Source organism: Dendrobates tinctorius, unplaced genomic scaffold (genome assembly GCF_039654945.1).
Source record: "Dendrobates tinctorius isolate UK_male_01 unplaced genomic scaffold, ASM3965494v1 ptg000223l, whole genome shotgun sequence".
In the NCBI taxonomy this organism is placed as follows: Eukaryota; Metazoa; Chordata; class Amphibia; order Anura; family Dendrobatidae; genus Dendrobates; species Dendrobates tinctorius.
This window is the reverse complement of record NW_027361890.1, coordinates 9,528,962-9,547,227: the sequence shown is the minus strand read 5'-3', so window position 1 is coordinate 9,547,227 and position 18,266 is coordinate 9,528,962. Positions and strand designations below refer to the sequence as shown.

At 47.3% G+C, this 18,266-nt stretch overlaps 1 protein-coding gene across 2 annotated transcripts in view; it reads right to left on the bottom strand.

Annotated features, from left to right (window-relative positions):
• MYBL2 (MYB proto-oncogene like 2) overlaps positions 1–18,266 on the bottom strand; it is a 75,671-nt gene that overhangs the window by 32,404 nt on the left and 25,001 nt on the right. For both annotated transcript variants that reach the window (XM_073555329.1, XM_073555330.1), the window contains exons 8-9: positions 9,769–10,137; positions 3,760–3,899 (exon numbers count right to left, since the gene is read on the bottom strand). In XM_073555329.1, the coding sequence (XP_073411430.1) occupies positions 3,760–3,899; positions 9,769–10,137 (509 nt within the window). The remainder of the gene's footprint in view (positions 1–3,759; positions 3,900–9,768; positions 10,138–18,266) is intronic.

Here is an 18,266-nt window from a genome sequence, read left to right as displayed (position 1 = left end):
GCACAAGCGGATTGCCCATTAGGGTTCCTTGAGTTGGAGAAAACTAATGTCCCACGTCTGCTACCCCTGCTCCGGCTGGCATGATTAATATGGAGAAAAATCAAGAATGTAATTGGGTTTAAAGATTTTATAGCTCAAATGCCCCTGTGGAATAACAACTATTTTCCGGGGTTGTTGAATCACCCATCCACCATTTTTTGGATTCAGTGTGGCGTCTCTTCATTGGAAGACTTGTATGACCAAGGGATCTTAAAGTCTTTTGAACAATTACAGGTCACACATGATATTCCGAGATCTCAATTTTTTCGCTATCTGCAGCTGAGACCGGCTCTTCAATCACATATGAGGGGTAGGGGTGTGGGCCGTACTATTTCATCTTTACCTCTGATAGGAATCCTTATTTCGCAGGGTCCCCAGGGTCTCATAGCCTCTTTGTATACATACATGCTGTCAGTAGGGGCAGAATCGTCCATAAGCTCTATTAAGAGGAGGTGGGAACGACTCATCCCTAATGCACAAAGAGAGGAATGGGAGGGGATTCTGGAATCTCCGATTGGAGTATCACCATCTATTAATAACAGAATGATACAATTATATATAATAAATCAATCACATTTGACTCCGATGCGACTTTTTAGGATGGGTCGGCTTCAATCATCAGAATGTTTGTGATGTCACTTGCCAGATGCGGATTTTATTCATATGGTGTGGCAATGTCCTACTATCCTACATTACTGGAGAGGGGTGACTACACTACTGACATCCCTGGTATGAACCCCTGTCCCTCTAGAGCCATTGGTCTGCTTGTTTGGGGTATGGGAGGAGATTTGGGATCGCTATACTGGGGTCTTCCTGCTTGAAGCACTGTTTATGGCACGGAAGGAGCTGGCACTGCGGTGGATGGGGGGGGGTTCATGTCCTTCCCTTAGATTTTGGATCGAGTTGGTAAATTCGATTATTCCATATGAGCGCACATTATACCAAAGTAGGGGATGCCCGGGTAAATTTGAAAAGATTTGGGAGAGGTGGAACTCCTCTCATCTTACTTTGCAAGCCTGAGACACCATATGCGACATATACGATATAGGAGACCAGGCTGCGGAAATAGTAGATACTAGTTGATGTAGTGGTAGTTGTAGTTTAGGAATTTTAGTTAGACCTTATTTCTGAATGATATGACAAGACTTGTGAAATTGGATTGATATACATGCTGGAAAATGTAGCGCCAATTATCCTTTATGTATGTTTGGAAGGATATGTACATATAGCCTTGTTTATCTATAAGAGTATGCAATCTCTTTGCATTGTATTTTACAATGGACGGAAACATGTGTGCTATGTATAATGCTTGTTATTATAAGCCATTATGTATGTTGTACATTGTGTGTGTCCTGAGGTTCAATAAACGAATTTAAAAAAAAAAAAAAAAAAAAAAATTCTAATTTGGGCGGAGCGTCACTAACCCGCGATACCAGCTGTGCACATACCGGGTGTTGACAATTGGGCAGCTGATTTTGAGTCTTCAGGGTCTTGCATCAGGCGAGTGGTCACTCAACACCACCATCTTTGAGCAGATGTGTCAAAAATGGGGCACCCCGGACGTCGACCTGAAGGCGTCTCGGATGATCCACAAAGTGCCTCAGTTAGTAGCACAGGTTCCTAGATCCTCTAGTCATCGGTTACGATGTGCTAGTAATCCCGTGGTCCCAATTCCAGCTGCCTTATCTTTTTCCTCCTCTCCCCTTGATTCCAAGACTCGTAAAAAAGATAAAGGGGTAAGGGATACCAGTAATTTCGAGAGCTCCGGACTGGCCCAGAAAGGCCTGGCACTCAGAGTTAGTTAAACATGCTCAGGGACGCCCCCTAGAGGCTTCCAGACGGTCCAGATCTGCTCTCACAAGGCCTCCACCAGAGTTAACGGTCTCTGAGTTTAATGGCATGGCCGTTGAGGCCGCAGTTCTGAAGGCGGCCGGTTTGCCCATCTGGTCATTCAGACCATGATTAATGCGAGAAAACTAGAATCTTCGCGTATTTATCACAGAAACTGGAAAGCCAATTCGGTCACCATGTTGTTTTCCCTTACTTCCATCCTGGGGTTTCTCCAATAAAGGTCTTGACTCTGGCTCCGCACTCCGTACCCTTAAAGGTAGTCTCCACACTATCGATTCTCTTCCAACGAAATCTGGCCTCTCGCCCCCAGGTAAAGACTTTCCTTCAAGAAATCACTAACTTGGCACCTCCTTATTGTCCTACGATAGATCCACGGGATCTTAACCTTGTTCTCGGCGCACTTCAGCGCCCTCCCTTTGAACCCATTCAGGACAATCAGTCTTCTCTCCTGTCATGAAAGGTTGCCATTTTAGCTGCTATTACGTCCATCAAGAAAGTCCGAGTTAGCGGCACGTTCCTTCCTGCCTAAGGTGATGGCTTAATTTCACATTAATGAAGAACTTGTCCTTCCTGCTCGGTCCCTCTCCAGTCCATCCCCTTGAGAAGTCCCTCCACAAGTTGAATCTGGGCAGAGCTATCAGAGTCTACCTCTCAAGGACTGCTCAAGGTCATATCTGAAGGTCGTTGTAAAGGGCTTCCAGCTTCCAAGTCCACCATCACCCGTTGTCATTCGGCAATACTGGAGGCATAACACGTTCAGGAAAAACATTCTCCTCCGGTAGTCAGGACTCATTCCTTTCCTCTAGGGCAGTTCGTCACCAGGCCTCTGCTTTGCGACCTCGGCATCTGTGCACACCTTTGCAAGGTTTTACAGGGTTCATACCCATGCCTCATCTGATGCATGTCTGGGAAGGAAGGTGCTGCAGGCGGAGTCCATTTGATTTTCGTTTCCTGTTTCTCACCCTTGGGACTGCTTTGGGACGTCCCATGGTTACTTGTGTCCCCCAATGAAGCGATAGAGAGGGACTTTTGGAACTCACCGTAAAATCTTTCTTGAAGCCTTCATTAGGGGGGACACAGCACCCTCTTTGTTTGTACCTATATTGGGCCTACGCACCTTTTCTTTTGATGGGTTGGTACATATGTTGAGTTTTGGTTGCTTCTACTGCTTTAACACTAACTGATGTGTTTTGTGCCAGTCGGTGGGTGTATATTGCTGAGGAGCCATTATAGTTTTTTTTTTTTGCCTAGTGTCAGCCACCTAGCGACAGCAGCATTCACGCATGGTTACCTGTGTCCCCCCCAAAGAAGGCTCCAAGAAAGATTTTACGGCAAGTACCAAAAATCCCCCCCCTTTTTTTTTTTGTTTTCCTACACTTTTTGAAATTAACATAAGGGATTCTTAGAGCATACTTCAGTATATAGTAAAAGTCAGGGTCTCTTATAAAGCTCATTTTTCACGAAGACCAAGATGTCAGTGATGGGGGACATTTAGCAAGCCATTGGCAGTCACTGCCGCCTATTAGAACTTCCTGATCACTTCATAGGAGGGCGATGTCGTGTAATTCAAGTGCTGTCATCAGTGATTGACAGTGACAATTAAGTGCTTAAACAGCAGCAACTAGAGCTAGCTCTGACGGCTGCTATTAGAGGCATGTGCTTATTTTATAACATAACTGCATCTGCTCTATGGATGCAATAGTACATGATGAGATGGGATAGAGGTTAAAGTTGAGCATAACTTGATATCATTGAAAGTGAAACCTTATTTGTAGTCGTAGCATGAAGTCTATAATCTCGGAAGAAAAAAAAACAAACTCCGTGATGTGTAGAAAGGAGAATGAAGTGAACACAATGTGTAAAACTTACGCAGAGTTCTTCTGTGGCAGGGGCGTTTTGTCTCGATGGAGAGGTGTGGTTACAACTACTTTTTGGCTACAGACAGGTGTAGAGGTTAGAGATGGGTTTTCCAGCTCCAAAGCATCGTGCTTCGACAAAAAATTTAAGAACTATAGAACATAGGAAGAAAAGAATTGGAATAGCTTAATTAGTAGGCGTACTAGGGAAAAACAATGCAGATACTTGCAGGTATACAATGCATTTCACAGTCAAATGCATATATATGGTTAGTGTGACAATTAGCCTAAGGGTTTTCCCTGGCTGAGCCTATGTGCACACGCTGCGGTTTTGGCCCTGCGGAACCGCAGCAGTTCCGCAGACATGGTACAGTACCATGTAACCCTATGGGTTTTCAAAACCGCAGTGCTCACGCTGCGGTCTATAAACCGCAAGTCAATTGTTTCTGCGGATTCCACTGCGGTTTCACACCTTTAACATAGTAGAGGTGTGAAACCGCAGAGCAAAACCGCAGGTCACTTTACCTGCGGTTCCGCGGGGAAAAACCCGTAGGCGATTCCGCAGTGTGTGCACATAGCCTTACAGACTGGCCCATTAAGGTCTATGGTTATATTGTCATTAACACTGTCATACATGCAAACATACCACCACATACACTTTGGAAATTTAGCTTTACTTGGGCAAAAGCGTACTAAAAACTATTAATTTATACAGGGGGGGGGGCATGGCCTAGCACTCCACGTGAGCAGACTGCTTTCAGGACTCCTCCGCTGTAATCCTGATTTTATCCGGTTAAAAGTGCCTCCAGAGTACCGTACCACCCTTTACCGGTGGCAGAAGATCGCAGGAACCGGCCCTGACGTAGTGTGCAACTGAGGACTGCGGCAATGTTGAGAAAAAGGCAGAGGTACGCGGGAGCAGGGAGCCAGGTCCATGATGGTGCCGACAGTGTGGAGGCAGTGGAGAAATCCGGTGAAGCTAATGCAGCATACATAAAGCAGCTTGAAATTGCTGCTAAACTTGAAAGATTTGCGTGGGTGGACGGAGCAGCACAGGAGATGGCCGAAGAGGGAGAGGAGGAGACCAGGGAGAAACTGGATGTAGAAGATCTGGAGGAGTATGCAGCACAGGAGGGGCCAGAGGGAGAGGAGAGAAGGCAGGAGCAGTAAAGTGTGATGCAGGAGACTTCTGAGGAGCCCGTAGTAAGGGAGCCCACAATGAGACATATGATCTGGTTAAATTTTGCAAAACTGCACTAACTACCCTTACAAAGAGTGGACAGTATAAAGGAGGAAATGATCAATATGAAGGCAGCCATTAACAAGGCTGATACCAGAGTGGGGGTGGTGGAAGAAAGTGAGAACAGTGGACCAACTTTCTAAGCTGCATAAGTCCCACACTCAATGCCTACAAGCTGTGTGCCATTCTGGCTGATAAAAATGATGTTCTAGAAAATCGCTCTAGGCGGAATAATGTGCGGTTGGTGTGCACCGCTGAAAACGCAAAAGGGACTGATCCTACAGCATTTGTTGGGGACTGGCTCCACAATAAATTTGGCGCTAACATTTTGACCAAGCTGTTTGCAGTGGAGAGGGCACACCGCATTCCCACGAAGCCCCTTCCTCCCCCCGTACCATCGTGGCCAGGATCCTGAACTATAGGGATAGAGACATTATCCTACATAAGGTAAGAACAGCTAAGGATATGAGTATTAACGGCCAAACAGTGTCCATATACCCCGACTACTAGGCTGAGGTGCAGAGGCAAAGAATGCGGTATGGTGGGGTGAAGAAAAGGTTGAGAGTTATGGAACTGGGGTACTCTACTTTGAATCCTCCTAAGCTCAGGGTTGTGGCCCTGGGATCTGATCAATTTTCTCCAACTCCGGAGGAGGCCATCAAGTGGCTGGACTTGATCGAGAAAAGGATCAGAGCTAGTAAAGGAAGGGAGAAGTGAGAAGAGGCGCTGAGAAACTTGGCAGGCCGTATACTTGTGCAGGAGGAAAGATGGATGGTGCTGTTATAGAGAGTCTTTTTTCCTGCGTTCTAGTTATTATGGACTATGGAGGGACTGTATATGATGGCACATAAGCGGAGATATGGAGGAACTGAAAGCAATTCACGGTTTTGAGATGTTTGTGAGTTTGCTAGGTATAGAGTTACCCACTCTAGTTTAGAGGGGAAAAACATATTGGGAGTCATTTGTATACAAAGCTGAAGACTGAAGAGGGGATGGAGGTGGTGGATATACGGGATGATTTTAGACAATTTTATGAGCAGCTATATTCCTCTGAGTTAGGAGCCTAATCAGCAGAGATGGAAGGGTTTCTTGGGGCGGCGGGACTTCCTAGGATTGCAGAGAGTGACAGGAGGAGACTGGAATAACCTGTAATACAGGAGGAGATTGAAACAGCCATAATGTCTATGACAAATAATAGGGCTCCGGGACCAGAGGGACTCACGGGTGAGATCTATAAACAGTTGGCTGAGATGGTTGCACCTAGAATCTAGGCGGTCTTCGAGGAAGTTTTGGAGTGTGGTGCACTGCCGTTGTCCATGAGGGAGGCTGTGGTAGTGGTCATCCCTAAGGAAGGTAGAGACCCGAGGTTGGCAGCGTCCTACAGGCCCATTTTGCTGTTGACGGCGGATGTAAAAATTCTGTCCAACCGATTAACGAGTGTAGTGCAAGATCTTGTCCACCCTGATCAATCCGGATTTATGCCGAATAGGTCTACAGCAATGGTGAAGACCTTAGGATAGACAGGGATGGTAGTAGGTTGGTGTGCGGCAATTCAAGTTCCCGGGCATTCAGACATCGCTCCCGCTCTCAAGCTATATAAGACCTGAATCTGATGCTGCTACTGGGTAAGTTCAGAAGCAAAGTGGGGGCGTGGAGTAGATTACATCTATCAGTAGTAGGAAGGAGAAATCTTATTAAAATGGTGCTGAGGCCCCAGGTGTTCTACACTACCGTTTAAAAGTTCAGAGTCACTTAGAAATGTCCTTATTTTTGAAAGAAAAGCAGTTTTTTCCAATGAAGCTAACAAATGATTCAGAAATACACTATACATTGTTAATGTGGTAAATGACTATTCTAGCTGCAAACGTCTGGTTTGTCATGCAATATGTTCATAGATGTATAGAGGCCCGTTTCCAACAACCATCACTCCAGTGTTTTTATGGTACTTTGTTTGCTGTGTAAGAAGGCTAATGGATGGTTAGAATACCCTTGTGCAAGTATATTACCACAGCTGAAAACAGTTTGGATGATCAGAGAAGCTATAAACCGGACCTTCCTTTGAGCTAGTTTAGAATCTGGAGCATTACATTTGTTGGTTCCATTAAACTCTCAAAATGGCCAGAAAAAAAAGAACTTTCATGTGAAACTCGACAGTCTATTCTTGTCCTTACAGAAGGCGGCTATTCCATGCGAGAAATTGCCAAGAAACTGAAGATTTCCTACAACGGTGTGTAATATTCCCTTCAGAGGAGAGCACAAACAGGCTCTAACCAGAGTAGAAAGAGAAGTGGGAGGCCACACTGCACAACAAGACTAGTACATTAGTCTGTAGTTTGAGAAATCGATGCCTCACAGGTCCTCCAACTGGCAGCTTCATTAAAGGGAATCTGTCACTCCTTTTTTGAGATATCATAATGATATCATAATGATATCATTCAATTGTGTGTCACATAAGGATTCTCTTAGTACTTTTTGCTTCCCCCTGACCCCGCACCTTTCATGCATAAAATACCTTTTTTATATTTTTATATCGGTTCAGATGTATGTAAACCGCCGCTGTCCGGTCCGATGGGCGGGGCTCATTCAACTGCTCCTCCCTGTCTTGCTCTACACAAGAAGAAATGCGTAGAGCAAGACAGGAGGGGGGGAAAGCAGTTGAATAAGCCCCGCCCAGCGGCAGTTTACATACATCTGAACCGATATAAAAAAGGTATTTATGCATGAAAGGTGCGGGGGGTCAGGGGGAAGCAAAAGTACTAAGAGAATCCTTATGTGACACACAATTGAATGATATTATATGATATCTCAAAAAAGGGGTGACAGATTCCCTTTAAATAGTACACGCAAAATGCCAGTGTCAATGTCTACAGTGAAGAGGCGAATCTGGGATGCTGGCCTTCAGGGCAGAGTGACAAAGAAAAAGCCATATCTGAGACTGGCTAATAAAAGGAAAAGATTAATATGGGCACAAGAATGCAGATATTGGACAGAGGAAGATTGGTAAAAATTGTTATGGACAGACTAATCTAAGTTTGAGGTGTTGGGATCACACAGAACATTTGTGAGATGCAGAACAACTAAAAAGATGCTGGAAGAGTGCCTTACGCCATCTGTCAAGCATGGTGGAGGTAATGGGATGGTCTGGGGTTGCTCTGGTGCTGGTAAAGTGGGAGATTTGCACAAGGTAAAAGGGATTTTGACTAAGGAAGGCTATCACTCCATTTTGCAACACCATGCCACACCCTGTGGACAGCGCTTGATTGGAGCCAATTTCATCCTACAACAGGACAATGACCCAAAGCACACCTCCAAAATATGTAAGAACTATTTAGGGAAGAAGCAGGCAGCTGGTAATCTGTAATGGAGTGGCGAGCGCAGTCACCAGATCTCAACCCTATTGAGCTGTTGTGGGAGCAGCTTGACCGTATGGTACGCAAAAAGAGCCCATCAAGCCAAACCAACTTGTGGGAGGAGCTTCTGGAAGCATGGGGTGAAATTTCTCCAGATTACCTCAGCAAATTAACTGCTAGAATGCCGAAGGTCTGCAATGCTGTAATTGCTGCAAAGGGAGCATTATTTGACGAAAGCAAAGTTTGGAGAAAATTATTACAAATAATCTTTTTTCAAACCTTGTCAATGTCTGGACTAGATTTTAAATTCATTTGGCAACTCATTTGATTATTAAAAGTATGAGTTTTCATGGAAAACACAATTGTCTGGGTGACCCCCAACTTTTGAACAATAGTGTACGTGCTACACAATGCACCCATATGGTTACCTAAACGGTGGTTCCGTACAATCAATTCTATATTTAGGGATCTTGTGTGGGGGAAAAAAAACAACTGAGGATTATACTGGAAATATTACAAAGGCCCAAAGATGATGGGGGCTGGCACTCCAGAGCCCATGGATTATCTAGCAGCTCAGGGCTAACAGCTGAGGGGATGGAGAGAGACAGAGGGCACCGCTTCGGTGTGGCAGCCGCACGCTCCACTCCCGAGTGCCGGCGGTAGTGCCAGGTATTAAGATGCGAGACTCGTCCGAGTTTCTCACTTGTGTGATCTCAGTCTGAGACAGACTACTGGATGCCCTCATTGCTGATGAGGCCGGGATCTTACATATGTGGTAGCAGTGCTTCAGACTGGACAGCGGTTATTAATACTATAGAGGGAGTGTATGACTGTAGAATTGAGAGAGATCCTGTGGTCTGTATTTTGGGTTATGTGGAGGAGATTCAGATTCAAAATCAGTTCAAATTAGCGATAGCGAGGTTGTTATACATTGCTCATAAATTAATAGCTAGGCACTGGATAAATGAAGAACCGCCAACGCTACAAGAAATTTTTGACAGACTTTATTGTAAATATGGAAAAAAGGTATTTATGCAAAAAAAAAAAAAAAGGGAAAAAACATTCAATGCTTTGTGGACACCGTGGGTGGAGAGACGATGATCCCAAAAGGAGGGTGTACTTCTGAGTATTTGTTGATGGGGGGGGGGGGGGGGATGCGCTGTAATTGAAAATACGTGACCTTGTTGGACATTGTAATGTCTGGACTCGGTTTGAATTTCGTTAATAAAAATTTATCTGATTTAAAAAAAAAAAAAAAAAAAAAAAATGAATTTGTGTTTAACTCCTGGGTTTTGACTCAAATTGCACCCCTAAGTGAACTTGGATTTGCCAATTAGTTGCCGATTTTCCTACACCCATGCTTAAACAGTAATCTTTGTGTAAGCCTAATGGAGTTCATTTTAGTATCCATGTGCCCTGTAAGACGTCATACCTGTGATGGAGAGAAGGGTAGTGATTTAACAGGAGTGCTTTTGGGCGTCATACTATTTGTATCTGTAGTGGAGGCACTGCTGTTCGCCACGCTTTCTGTGACAGGTGACAAGGTGATCTTCCTCTTCTTGTGATGCTTCAGCAGGGACGGTGGTGTCCCAAATCCAGTTTGTGGACGTGGAGATATAGGAATTAATTCCCCTTTGCTACCCTTGCTCAGGTCAGACAAGGTATGTCCATCAAGGCGATATTCAGTTATATTGGTTGCCAGGTGTTTGGCAGTAGTGGCAGAGTTAGGACTGCCAACGTCAGTAACTGCAGATTCATCAGTCAAATCAAAAGTGGAAAGATCACACCAATTTTCGGCATCCTAGAGGGAGGGGGAAAAAAAAAAAATAAGTACCTTACGCATAATTGATTTAAATGCATTAGCCCCTTTACCCCCAAGGGTGGTTTGCACGTTCATGACCGGGCCAATTTTTACAATTCAGACCACTGTCCCTTTATGAGGTAATAACTCTGGAACGCTTCCATGGATCCCAGTGATTCTGACATTGTTTTCTCGTGATATATTGTACTTCATGATATTGGTAAAATTTCATTGATATGACTTGCGTTTATTTGTGGGGGAAAAAAAACGGAAAGTTGGCGAAAATTTCGCAATTTTCAAACTTTAGTTAATAAATAACATTTCCCACGTGCCTCCTTTACATCAGCTCAATTTTGGAACCAAATTTTTTTTGTTAGGAAGTTAAGGGTTAAAAGTTGACCAGCGATTTCACATTTTTACAACACTTTTTTTTTTTTTTTTTAGGGACCACATCACATTTGAAGTCACTTTGAGGGGTCTATATGATAGAAAATACCCAAAAGTGACACCATTCTAAAAACTGCACCAACTCAAGGTGCTCAAAACTACATTCAAGAAGTTTATTAACCCTTCAGGTGCTTCACTGGAATTTTGGGAATGTTTAAAAAAAAAAAAAAAAAAAAACACACAAATTTCTTTTTTGGGGGGGGGTGGGTCGTTTATACCGTTCTGCGTGTGGCAAACTTGACAAAGCAATTTTATTCTTCGGGTCAGAACGATTACAGCGATACCTCATCATTTTTTAATGTTTTTTGCGGCTTTAATACAATAAAAACTATTTTATGTAAAAAAATTATTTTTGCATTGCTTTATTCTGAGAGCTATAACTTATTTTTTCACTGATGACGCTATATGGCGGCTCATTTTTTTGCGTGACAAGATGATGTTTTCAGCGGTATCACATTTATTTATATCAGTTTTTGATTGCGTGTTATTCCACTTTTTGTTCAGCGGTATGTTTGCCTTGTTTTTATTTTTTTTATGGGGTTTACTAAAGGGGTTAACTAGTGTGACAGTTTTATAATTCGGGTCGTTAAGGACGCGGCGATAAAAAAAAAATAAAAGTACACATTTTGTATTTACATAAAGAAATGTATTTATTGGGGAAATATTTTTTCCTTTATTTAGGAATTTAAAAAATATTTTTTCATTTTATTTTTCATTTTTTTTTTACTGTATTACATTGTCCCAGGATGGGACATCATTATATCATGTCAGATCACTGATCTGACACTTCACACAGCACTGTGTCAGATCAGCGATCTGACAGGCAGTGAATGAGGCTTGCCGATGCCTGCTCTCAGCAGGCACTGACAAGCCACCTCACTGCAGTACCCAGAAGGACCCCGCGGCCATCTTGGAACCAGGGGTTTCCATGGAGACACGCCAAACAACGCAATCACATCGCGTTGTTCTGAGGGGAGCACGCAGGGAGCCCTGCGTGATGCTTCTGTATGCCACTGGAACACTGCGATCATATTTGATCGCAGTGTGCTGGGGTTAAAGTGCCGGGTGTCATCTATGAGAATCAGCCGATACCTGGCCACGATCCCCCCCCCCCCCCCGTGAGCGCAGACGATCGCTATGACTTACTATCCCGTCCAGGGTCAGACAGGCCCAGGGCACCTGGACGGGATAGTACGTCATAGGTTAGAGAGGGGTTAAAAGGGTTAACCATATTTTATACATGTGGGAAACGTATAAATGCTTCCTCTATTAAAACGGCTACATACTGATAAGAGGACAATTTTGTAGATGGGGGTGAAGCGAAAAAAAAAAAAAGGCAACATGTTAAAGAACATTTTTTTTTTTTTCCCTAAAAATGTAAAGCTTGCCATAAAGTCAGCCAGCATTTTACTCCCAAAGTGGCACACTTGCTGTCTTTGGGTCGTATTTGACACACAACTTTCCTTTATTCCTTATATCCAATCGTTCAATTAATGTTACCTCCATCTTTAAAAAAATAAGTAAATAAAATTTCCAGAGTCCGACCTTTTTTCACCTTATAAACTTCAAACACGCTAACTGTTGCTTTTATTCATTCTTGTCTGGACTACTGTAACTCTACTGATCGGTTCCCCTCTTGACTAACATCCTCAATAATCCAATTCGTCAATTTTCATCTCCAAGACTTTTCTCATGCTGCACCAGTTTTCTGGAATGCACTACCCCAAATCAGATTAATAACTAGCACCGAAATTTTTAAGTAAGCTTTAATATGCAAATTGCCTCTTCAGAGAGAAAAGGAGATTTTTGTGTACTCACCGTAAAATCTCTTTCTCTTAGCCTCTAATTGGGGGACACAGAACCATGGGTGTTATGCTGCTGTCCACTAGGAGGCGACACTATACATAATCTGAAAAAGATTAACTTTGGCTCCTCCTCTGCAGTATACACCCCTGGACGGCGTCAGCCTTCTCCAGTTTTGTGCAAAAGCATTAGGAGGAACATAACCAAATAACATAACCATGCCTGTAAGAAGGCTACTATGTACGAGCTCAAAGAACAATATGAGAACTCAACCGTAAACAACGGCCCATAAGGGTGGGAGCTGTGTCCCCCAATTAGAGGCTAAGAGAAAGATTTTACGGTGAGTACACAAAAATCTCCTTTACTCTGTCGCCTCATTGGGGGACACAGAACCATGGGACGTCCCAAAGCAGTCCCTGGGTGGGAAGCAATGGACGAATATTGTGCTAGCAGGTCCCTAAATTTGGGGCACTGCCGCCTGCAGAACCAGACTACCCAGGCTCGCATCCGCTGAGGACTGGGTATGAACACTGTAGTGTTTCGTAAACGTGTGTAGGCTAGTCCAGGTGGCCGCCTTATACACTTGTTGTGCCAAATGGCCCAGGAGGCCCCTACTGCCCGTGTAGAGTGTGCCGTGATACCGGCCGGAAGAGGGGAACTGTTAAGTCGGTAGGCCTCATGTATGGTGGACTTGATCCACCTGGCAAGGGTAGCCTTGGAAGCCGGCAGTCCCTTGCGACTACCTTCTGGAAGAATGAAGAGGGAATCAGACTTCCGGAAAGGTGCAGTCCTGGACACGTAAATCCGCAATGCTCTGACGAGGTCAAGCGTATGCAGAGCCTTCTCCACTCCATGAACCGGAACCGGGCAAAGGGATGGCAGTGAAATCTCCTCATTGAGGTGAAAGTTGGACACAACCTTCGGAAGGAAGGATGGTACCGTGTGGAGAACCACCTTGTCCTGGTGAAAGGCTAGGAAAGGCCGTCTGCAGGAAAGTGCTGACAATTCCGACACTCTGCGTAACGAGGTGATCGCCACTAGAAAAACCACTTTCTGAGACAGAATGGAGAGTGGAACTCCTCTAAGAGGTTCGAAGGGTGGAGCATGCAAAGCTGTCAGGACCAGATTGAGGTCCCATGTATCCAGTGGACGTTTGTAGGGAGGAACCAATCGGGAAACTCCCTGGATGAAAGTCCTTACTTGCGGTTTAGTAGCAATGCGCTTTTGAAAAAGGACTGAAAGCGCCGACACCTGACTCTTAAGCGAGCCTAAGGATAGCTTGGCGTCTAGACCCGATTGAAGAAAACCTAGTACCTTCGGGAGGGAATAAGGGAGTGGGACTTGTCCATGAGATTCGCACCAAGAAAAGAAAGTTCTCCAGGTACGATAATAGATCTTGGCGGAGGCAGGCTTCCTTGCCCTGATCATAGTCGCAATGACTGCCGGTGAAAAACCTGCCTGGGTTAGAATCCAGGTTTCAAGGGCCATGCCGTCAAATTGAGAGCCCCTGAATTCTGATGGAAGAACGGACCTTGAGACAGAAGGTCGTGACGGTCGGGTAGACGCCAGGGGACGTCTGCTGTAAGTTGAACGATGTCGGCGTACCATGTACGTCTGGGCCAGTCTGGAGCGATGAGGATGGTTGGAACTCCCTCTTGCTTGATCTTCCTCACGACCCTGGAGATTAGGGGGAGGGGTGGAAAAATGTACAGGAGTCGGAACTGGGACCAGTCCTGGACCAGGGCATCCGCTCCGAGCGACCGCGGGTCGTGTGTCCTGGGCATGAAATTGGGGACCTTGGTATTGAGATGGGATGCCATTAGGTCCACCTCCGGGGTTCCCCAGCGTTGACAGATCTGGTAAAAAATCTCGGGATGGAGAGACCACTCCCCCCCGAGTCCATTCCTTGCCTGCTGAGGAAGTCGGCTTTCCTGTTTTCTACACCCGGAATGTGGACCGCAGAAAGTACCGACCTCGTGTCTTCCGCCCAGCGGAGGATATGCGCCACTTCTCTCATCTCCTGGGCGCTGCGGGTCCCGCCTTGGTGGTTCACGTTTGCCACAGCCGTGGCATTGTCCGACTGTATCCGTATGTGCGAGGCTGCAAGCAAGTGATGACAGGCTCTCAGTGCCAAGAGGATGGCCCTGATTTCCAGAATATTGATGGGCAATATCACTTCCCTCGGTGACCACTTGCCTTGTGCCCTGTGATGTAGGTGCACCGCCCCCCAGCCTGTCAGGCTTGCATCGGTAGTCAGGATCTTCCATTGTCCTGAGAGAAAGGGCTTCCCTCGTGTAAGCGAGGTTGGTTTGATCCACCAATGCAGGGACCTCCTGGTTGACGACGTCAACCTGAACTCCCTGTCGAGGGAGAAGGGATTCCTGTCCCAAGAGCCGAGTATGGCTAGTTGAAGGACCCTGAGGTGAAACTGGGCAAATGGCACTGCCTCTATTGCTGCTGCCATCCGGCCGAGGACTCTCATGGCAAACCGGAGAGATCGAGGAGGACTGCGAAGGAGTGTACGAACTCCCAGACGGATGGCCAGTGTCTTGTCCTTGGGAAGGAGCACCAGGCCCCTGGAGGTGTCGAATAACATTCCCAGGAATGTTAGAGTCTGACTTGGGATAGTCGACGATTTCTGTAGGTTGACTAGCCATCCCAGGCGACTCAGTGTGTCTATTGTGATTGAGACACTGACATCGCAATCTTTGAAAGTGGGAGATTTGATGAGGAGGTCGTCAGGTACGGGATGACTAGAATGCCTCTTGAGTGCAGAACGTCCATGGTGGCCGCCATGACTTTGGTGAACGTTCTTGGAGCCGTGGCGAGTCCGAACGGAAGGGCGACAAACTGGTAGTGGCTTTGGTTGACCGCGAACCTGAGAAACCTTTGGTGGGCGGGGGCAATTGGTATGTGCAGATACGCATCCTGTATGTCTATGGAGGCAAGGCATTCTCCCTGATACCATGGATGCAATGATGGACCGGAGGGACTCCATGCGGAAGTGACGGACCCGTACGTAATTGTTGAGCTGTTTTAGGTCCAGTATGGGTCGGACGCTGCCTCCTTTCTTGGGGACTACGAACAGATTTGAGTAGAACCCTCGGAATCTCTCGATCGCGGGAACCGGCACCACAACTCCTGCTTGAAGGAGAGAGGAGACCGCTTGGTGGAAAGCACGAGCCTTGTCTGGTGGTGTTGGAGGAATAGAAAGGAAGAACCGGTTCGGTGGAGCGGAAGTGAACTCTATCTTGTATCCGGAAGACACTATTTCCCTGACCCACCTGTCTTCTGTAATAGGCAGCCAGACTTGCTGGAAGAGTAAAAGTCGGCCGCCTACTGGTGGGGTGTCTTCCGGAGTTTGTGAGTCATGATGAAGCGAAGTTCTGAGGTTTTCCTCCCTTGGGTTTCGCTTGGCCTGCTTTCAACTGGCAAGACCTGTCCGGTCGCTGCTGCGTCCGTGGGTTGTCCCTGCGTGGAGAGCGGTTACGGTTTTGCGCTGGGCGCGAGACGGACCAGCCCGAGGAATTCCGAAAGGATCGGAATCGCGTCTGGTTTCTTCGTTTAAACGTGCGTTTCGGTTTTAGTTGAGGGAGAGAGGTACTCTTACCCCCAGTGGCATTGGCTATCATTGTGTCCAGCTTTTCGCCGAAAAGTCTTCCAGTAAGATACGGAAGTCGCGTGAGGGACTTCTTTGAGGCCGCATCCGCTTTCCATTCTCGCAGCCAGAGGATGCGTTGGATCGTGATGGCGTTTGATGCTATTCCCGCTACACCTCTTGCGGAATCCAGGGCTGCATGAAGCATGTAGTCTGCTACCACTGCTATCTGGACCGCTTGGTCCGAGAGCTCGGGATTTGAAGCTTGAAGACCCTCCTGTAGTTTTTTGGCCCAAGCCAGGATGGCCTTGGCCGCCCAAACTGAAGCAAACGCAGGGCCCAGAGAGGCGCCTGCCGCTTCGAAAATAGAACGAGCCATGCGTTCTACTTGCCGGTCTGCTGCGTCCCTGAGGGTTGGGCTATCTGGCAGAGAGAGTAAGGTCTGCGCTGCTAGCCTAGAAACCGGGGGGTCCACTTCAGGTGGATCTGTCCATTGTTTGGTGTCTGTCTGTGGGAAGGGGTACGTCGCTTCCAAATATTTGCGATTAGCAAATTTTTTCTCAGGCTGCGCAAACTGTTTGGTAAGTATTTCCTCAAACTCATGGTGATTAGGGAAGACCTTAGGTGGTTTCTGAACACTTTCGAAGCAAATCCTATGTTCTGGGACTTCCGGGGCCGACTCTGGAATTTTTAGCACCCGATGAATTGCAGAGATTATGTCCTCAACTAGCGCTGTATTGCTAGGGGGAGAAGGTACCACGGACCTCTCCGTTTCGTTATCTGAGTCGGAGTCACAGATGCCCTCCGAATCCTGTGCCTCACTAAGGTGATCCCTGGAGGGCGACCTGGGGCAGGGGTCTTCTGTGGTGGGGGATCTCTGTGGTAAACTGCAGTCTGTGACAGGGGACTGCCTAGGAGACCTGGAATGACGCTGTCTCTCCCTGGGGGGGGGGGGGGGACCTTGTGCTATAGGCTGACTCAGGTGATCGAGACCTGTGGGTCCGCTTACGTCTGTGAGAGTCGGAAGCAGCATGTTCCTGAGACAAGCTGTCCGTTTGCTGTGTAACGTCCATAGCCGGGGCCCGACTCTGCAGAGCTTGCAGCAATGCGGCAGTTAGGTTGTCTATGGACTGTGTCATAGACTGTGACATCTGAGTTGCCCATTCCGGCGTGGCCTGTGACACTGAAGCGTCAGTAGGGACTCCCTGGGGTTCTGACCCAGAGTTCTGGATGCAGTCCCGGCAGTGCGGATACGTGCTACCACTAGGGAGTGTGGCTTTGCAGGCTGTGCAGAATGCATAGAAACATTCCTGCCTGGTTCTCTTCCTTGAGCTCGGCATAGTGCACAGAGGCTGGCTATCAGGGATCGTACAGGGGTGGCTACGCAGAGGGAACCCACAGAGAGCCTTCTAGGAAGTATGGATTCACAGCTGAGTAATGAAAACCCAGCTGTGAGCTTACCCCACCGGTGTGCCCCTAGGTCCAGCGCCGACAGATCCTAGTTCTGTGCCCCCCGGAGACCGCTGTGATGCTCCTCTCCTGGATCTCATCCAAAAAAAATGGCCACCGGGACTCTGAGGAGAGGGCGGAGAGCTGAAAAGGGCACGCTGGGCTTGTAAAAACGCGCTCTTTCTGCCTCAATCCGCCCCTTCTATGACACTCCAGCGTGTCATTTTAGTCATCCGGGGGGTGGGGAAAAGGCGGCGGCTTCGGCTAGGCCGAAGCCGCGGTCTAGATTAGAGGCCTGATGCCCAGGAGGGCTCCAGAGCGGCGCGGTAGTCCGGGAGGGGGGGGGGGGTCGGATTTGCACCGGACCCCCCGGAATGGGCGACTGGCTAGCGGTGGGGGCAGCAGGGCTAGCGGTACCTGTGTGGGGGGTCCCTGGAGCACCATGGAGCCACTGCTGCTGCAGAGGAGCAGAAAGCCCTGTCTCTGCTGTGCCACGTCTGCCTGCACCCTCCCCCGGCCCCAGCAGGATCCCACAGCTGGGCTGGGGTCCCTGGTGCAGAATGCTGTCTGTACTCCGACCCTACCTGCGGCGTCTCAACCTAATGCCCCCTGCGGGGGATTAGGGAGGGTGCGTCTGTCACCGTCAGGGGGTCTTCATCCTTGCCTCAACCTCAACCCAGACCCTGAAGGGGGTTGGGGAAGGAGGGGGGGGTCTCAACTTCGGACCAGTACCCGAGGGACTGGGGAAGTTGCGACATGGGGAACCGCCATCTCCACTTCAACTGGGCACCCCCTAAAAAGGGGGCCAAGGAAGGAGCCATGCCGGGAGTCT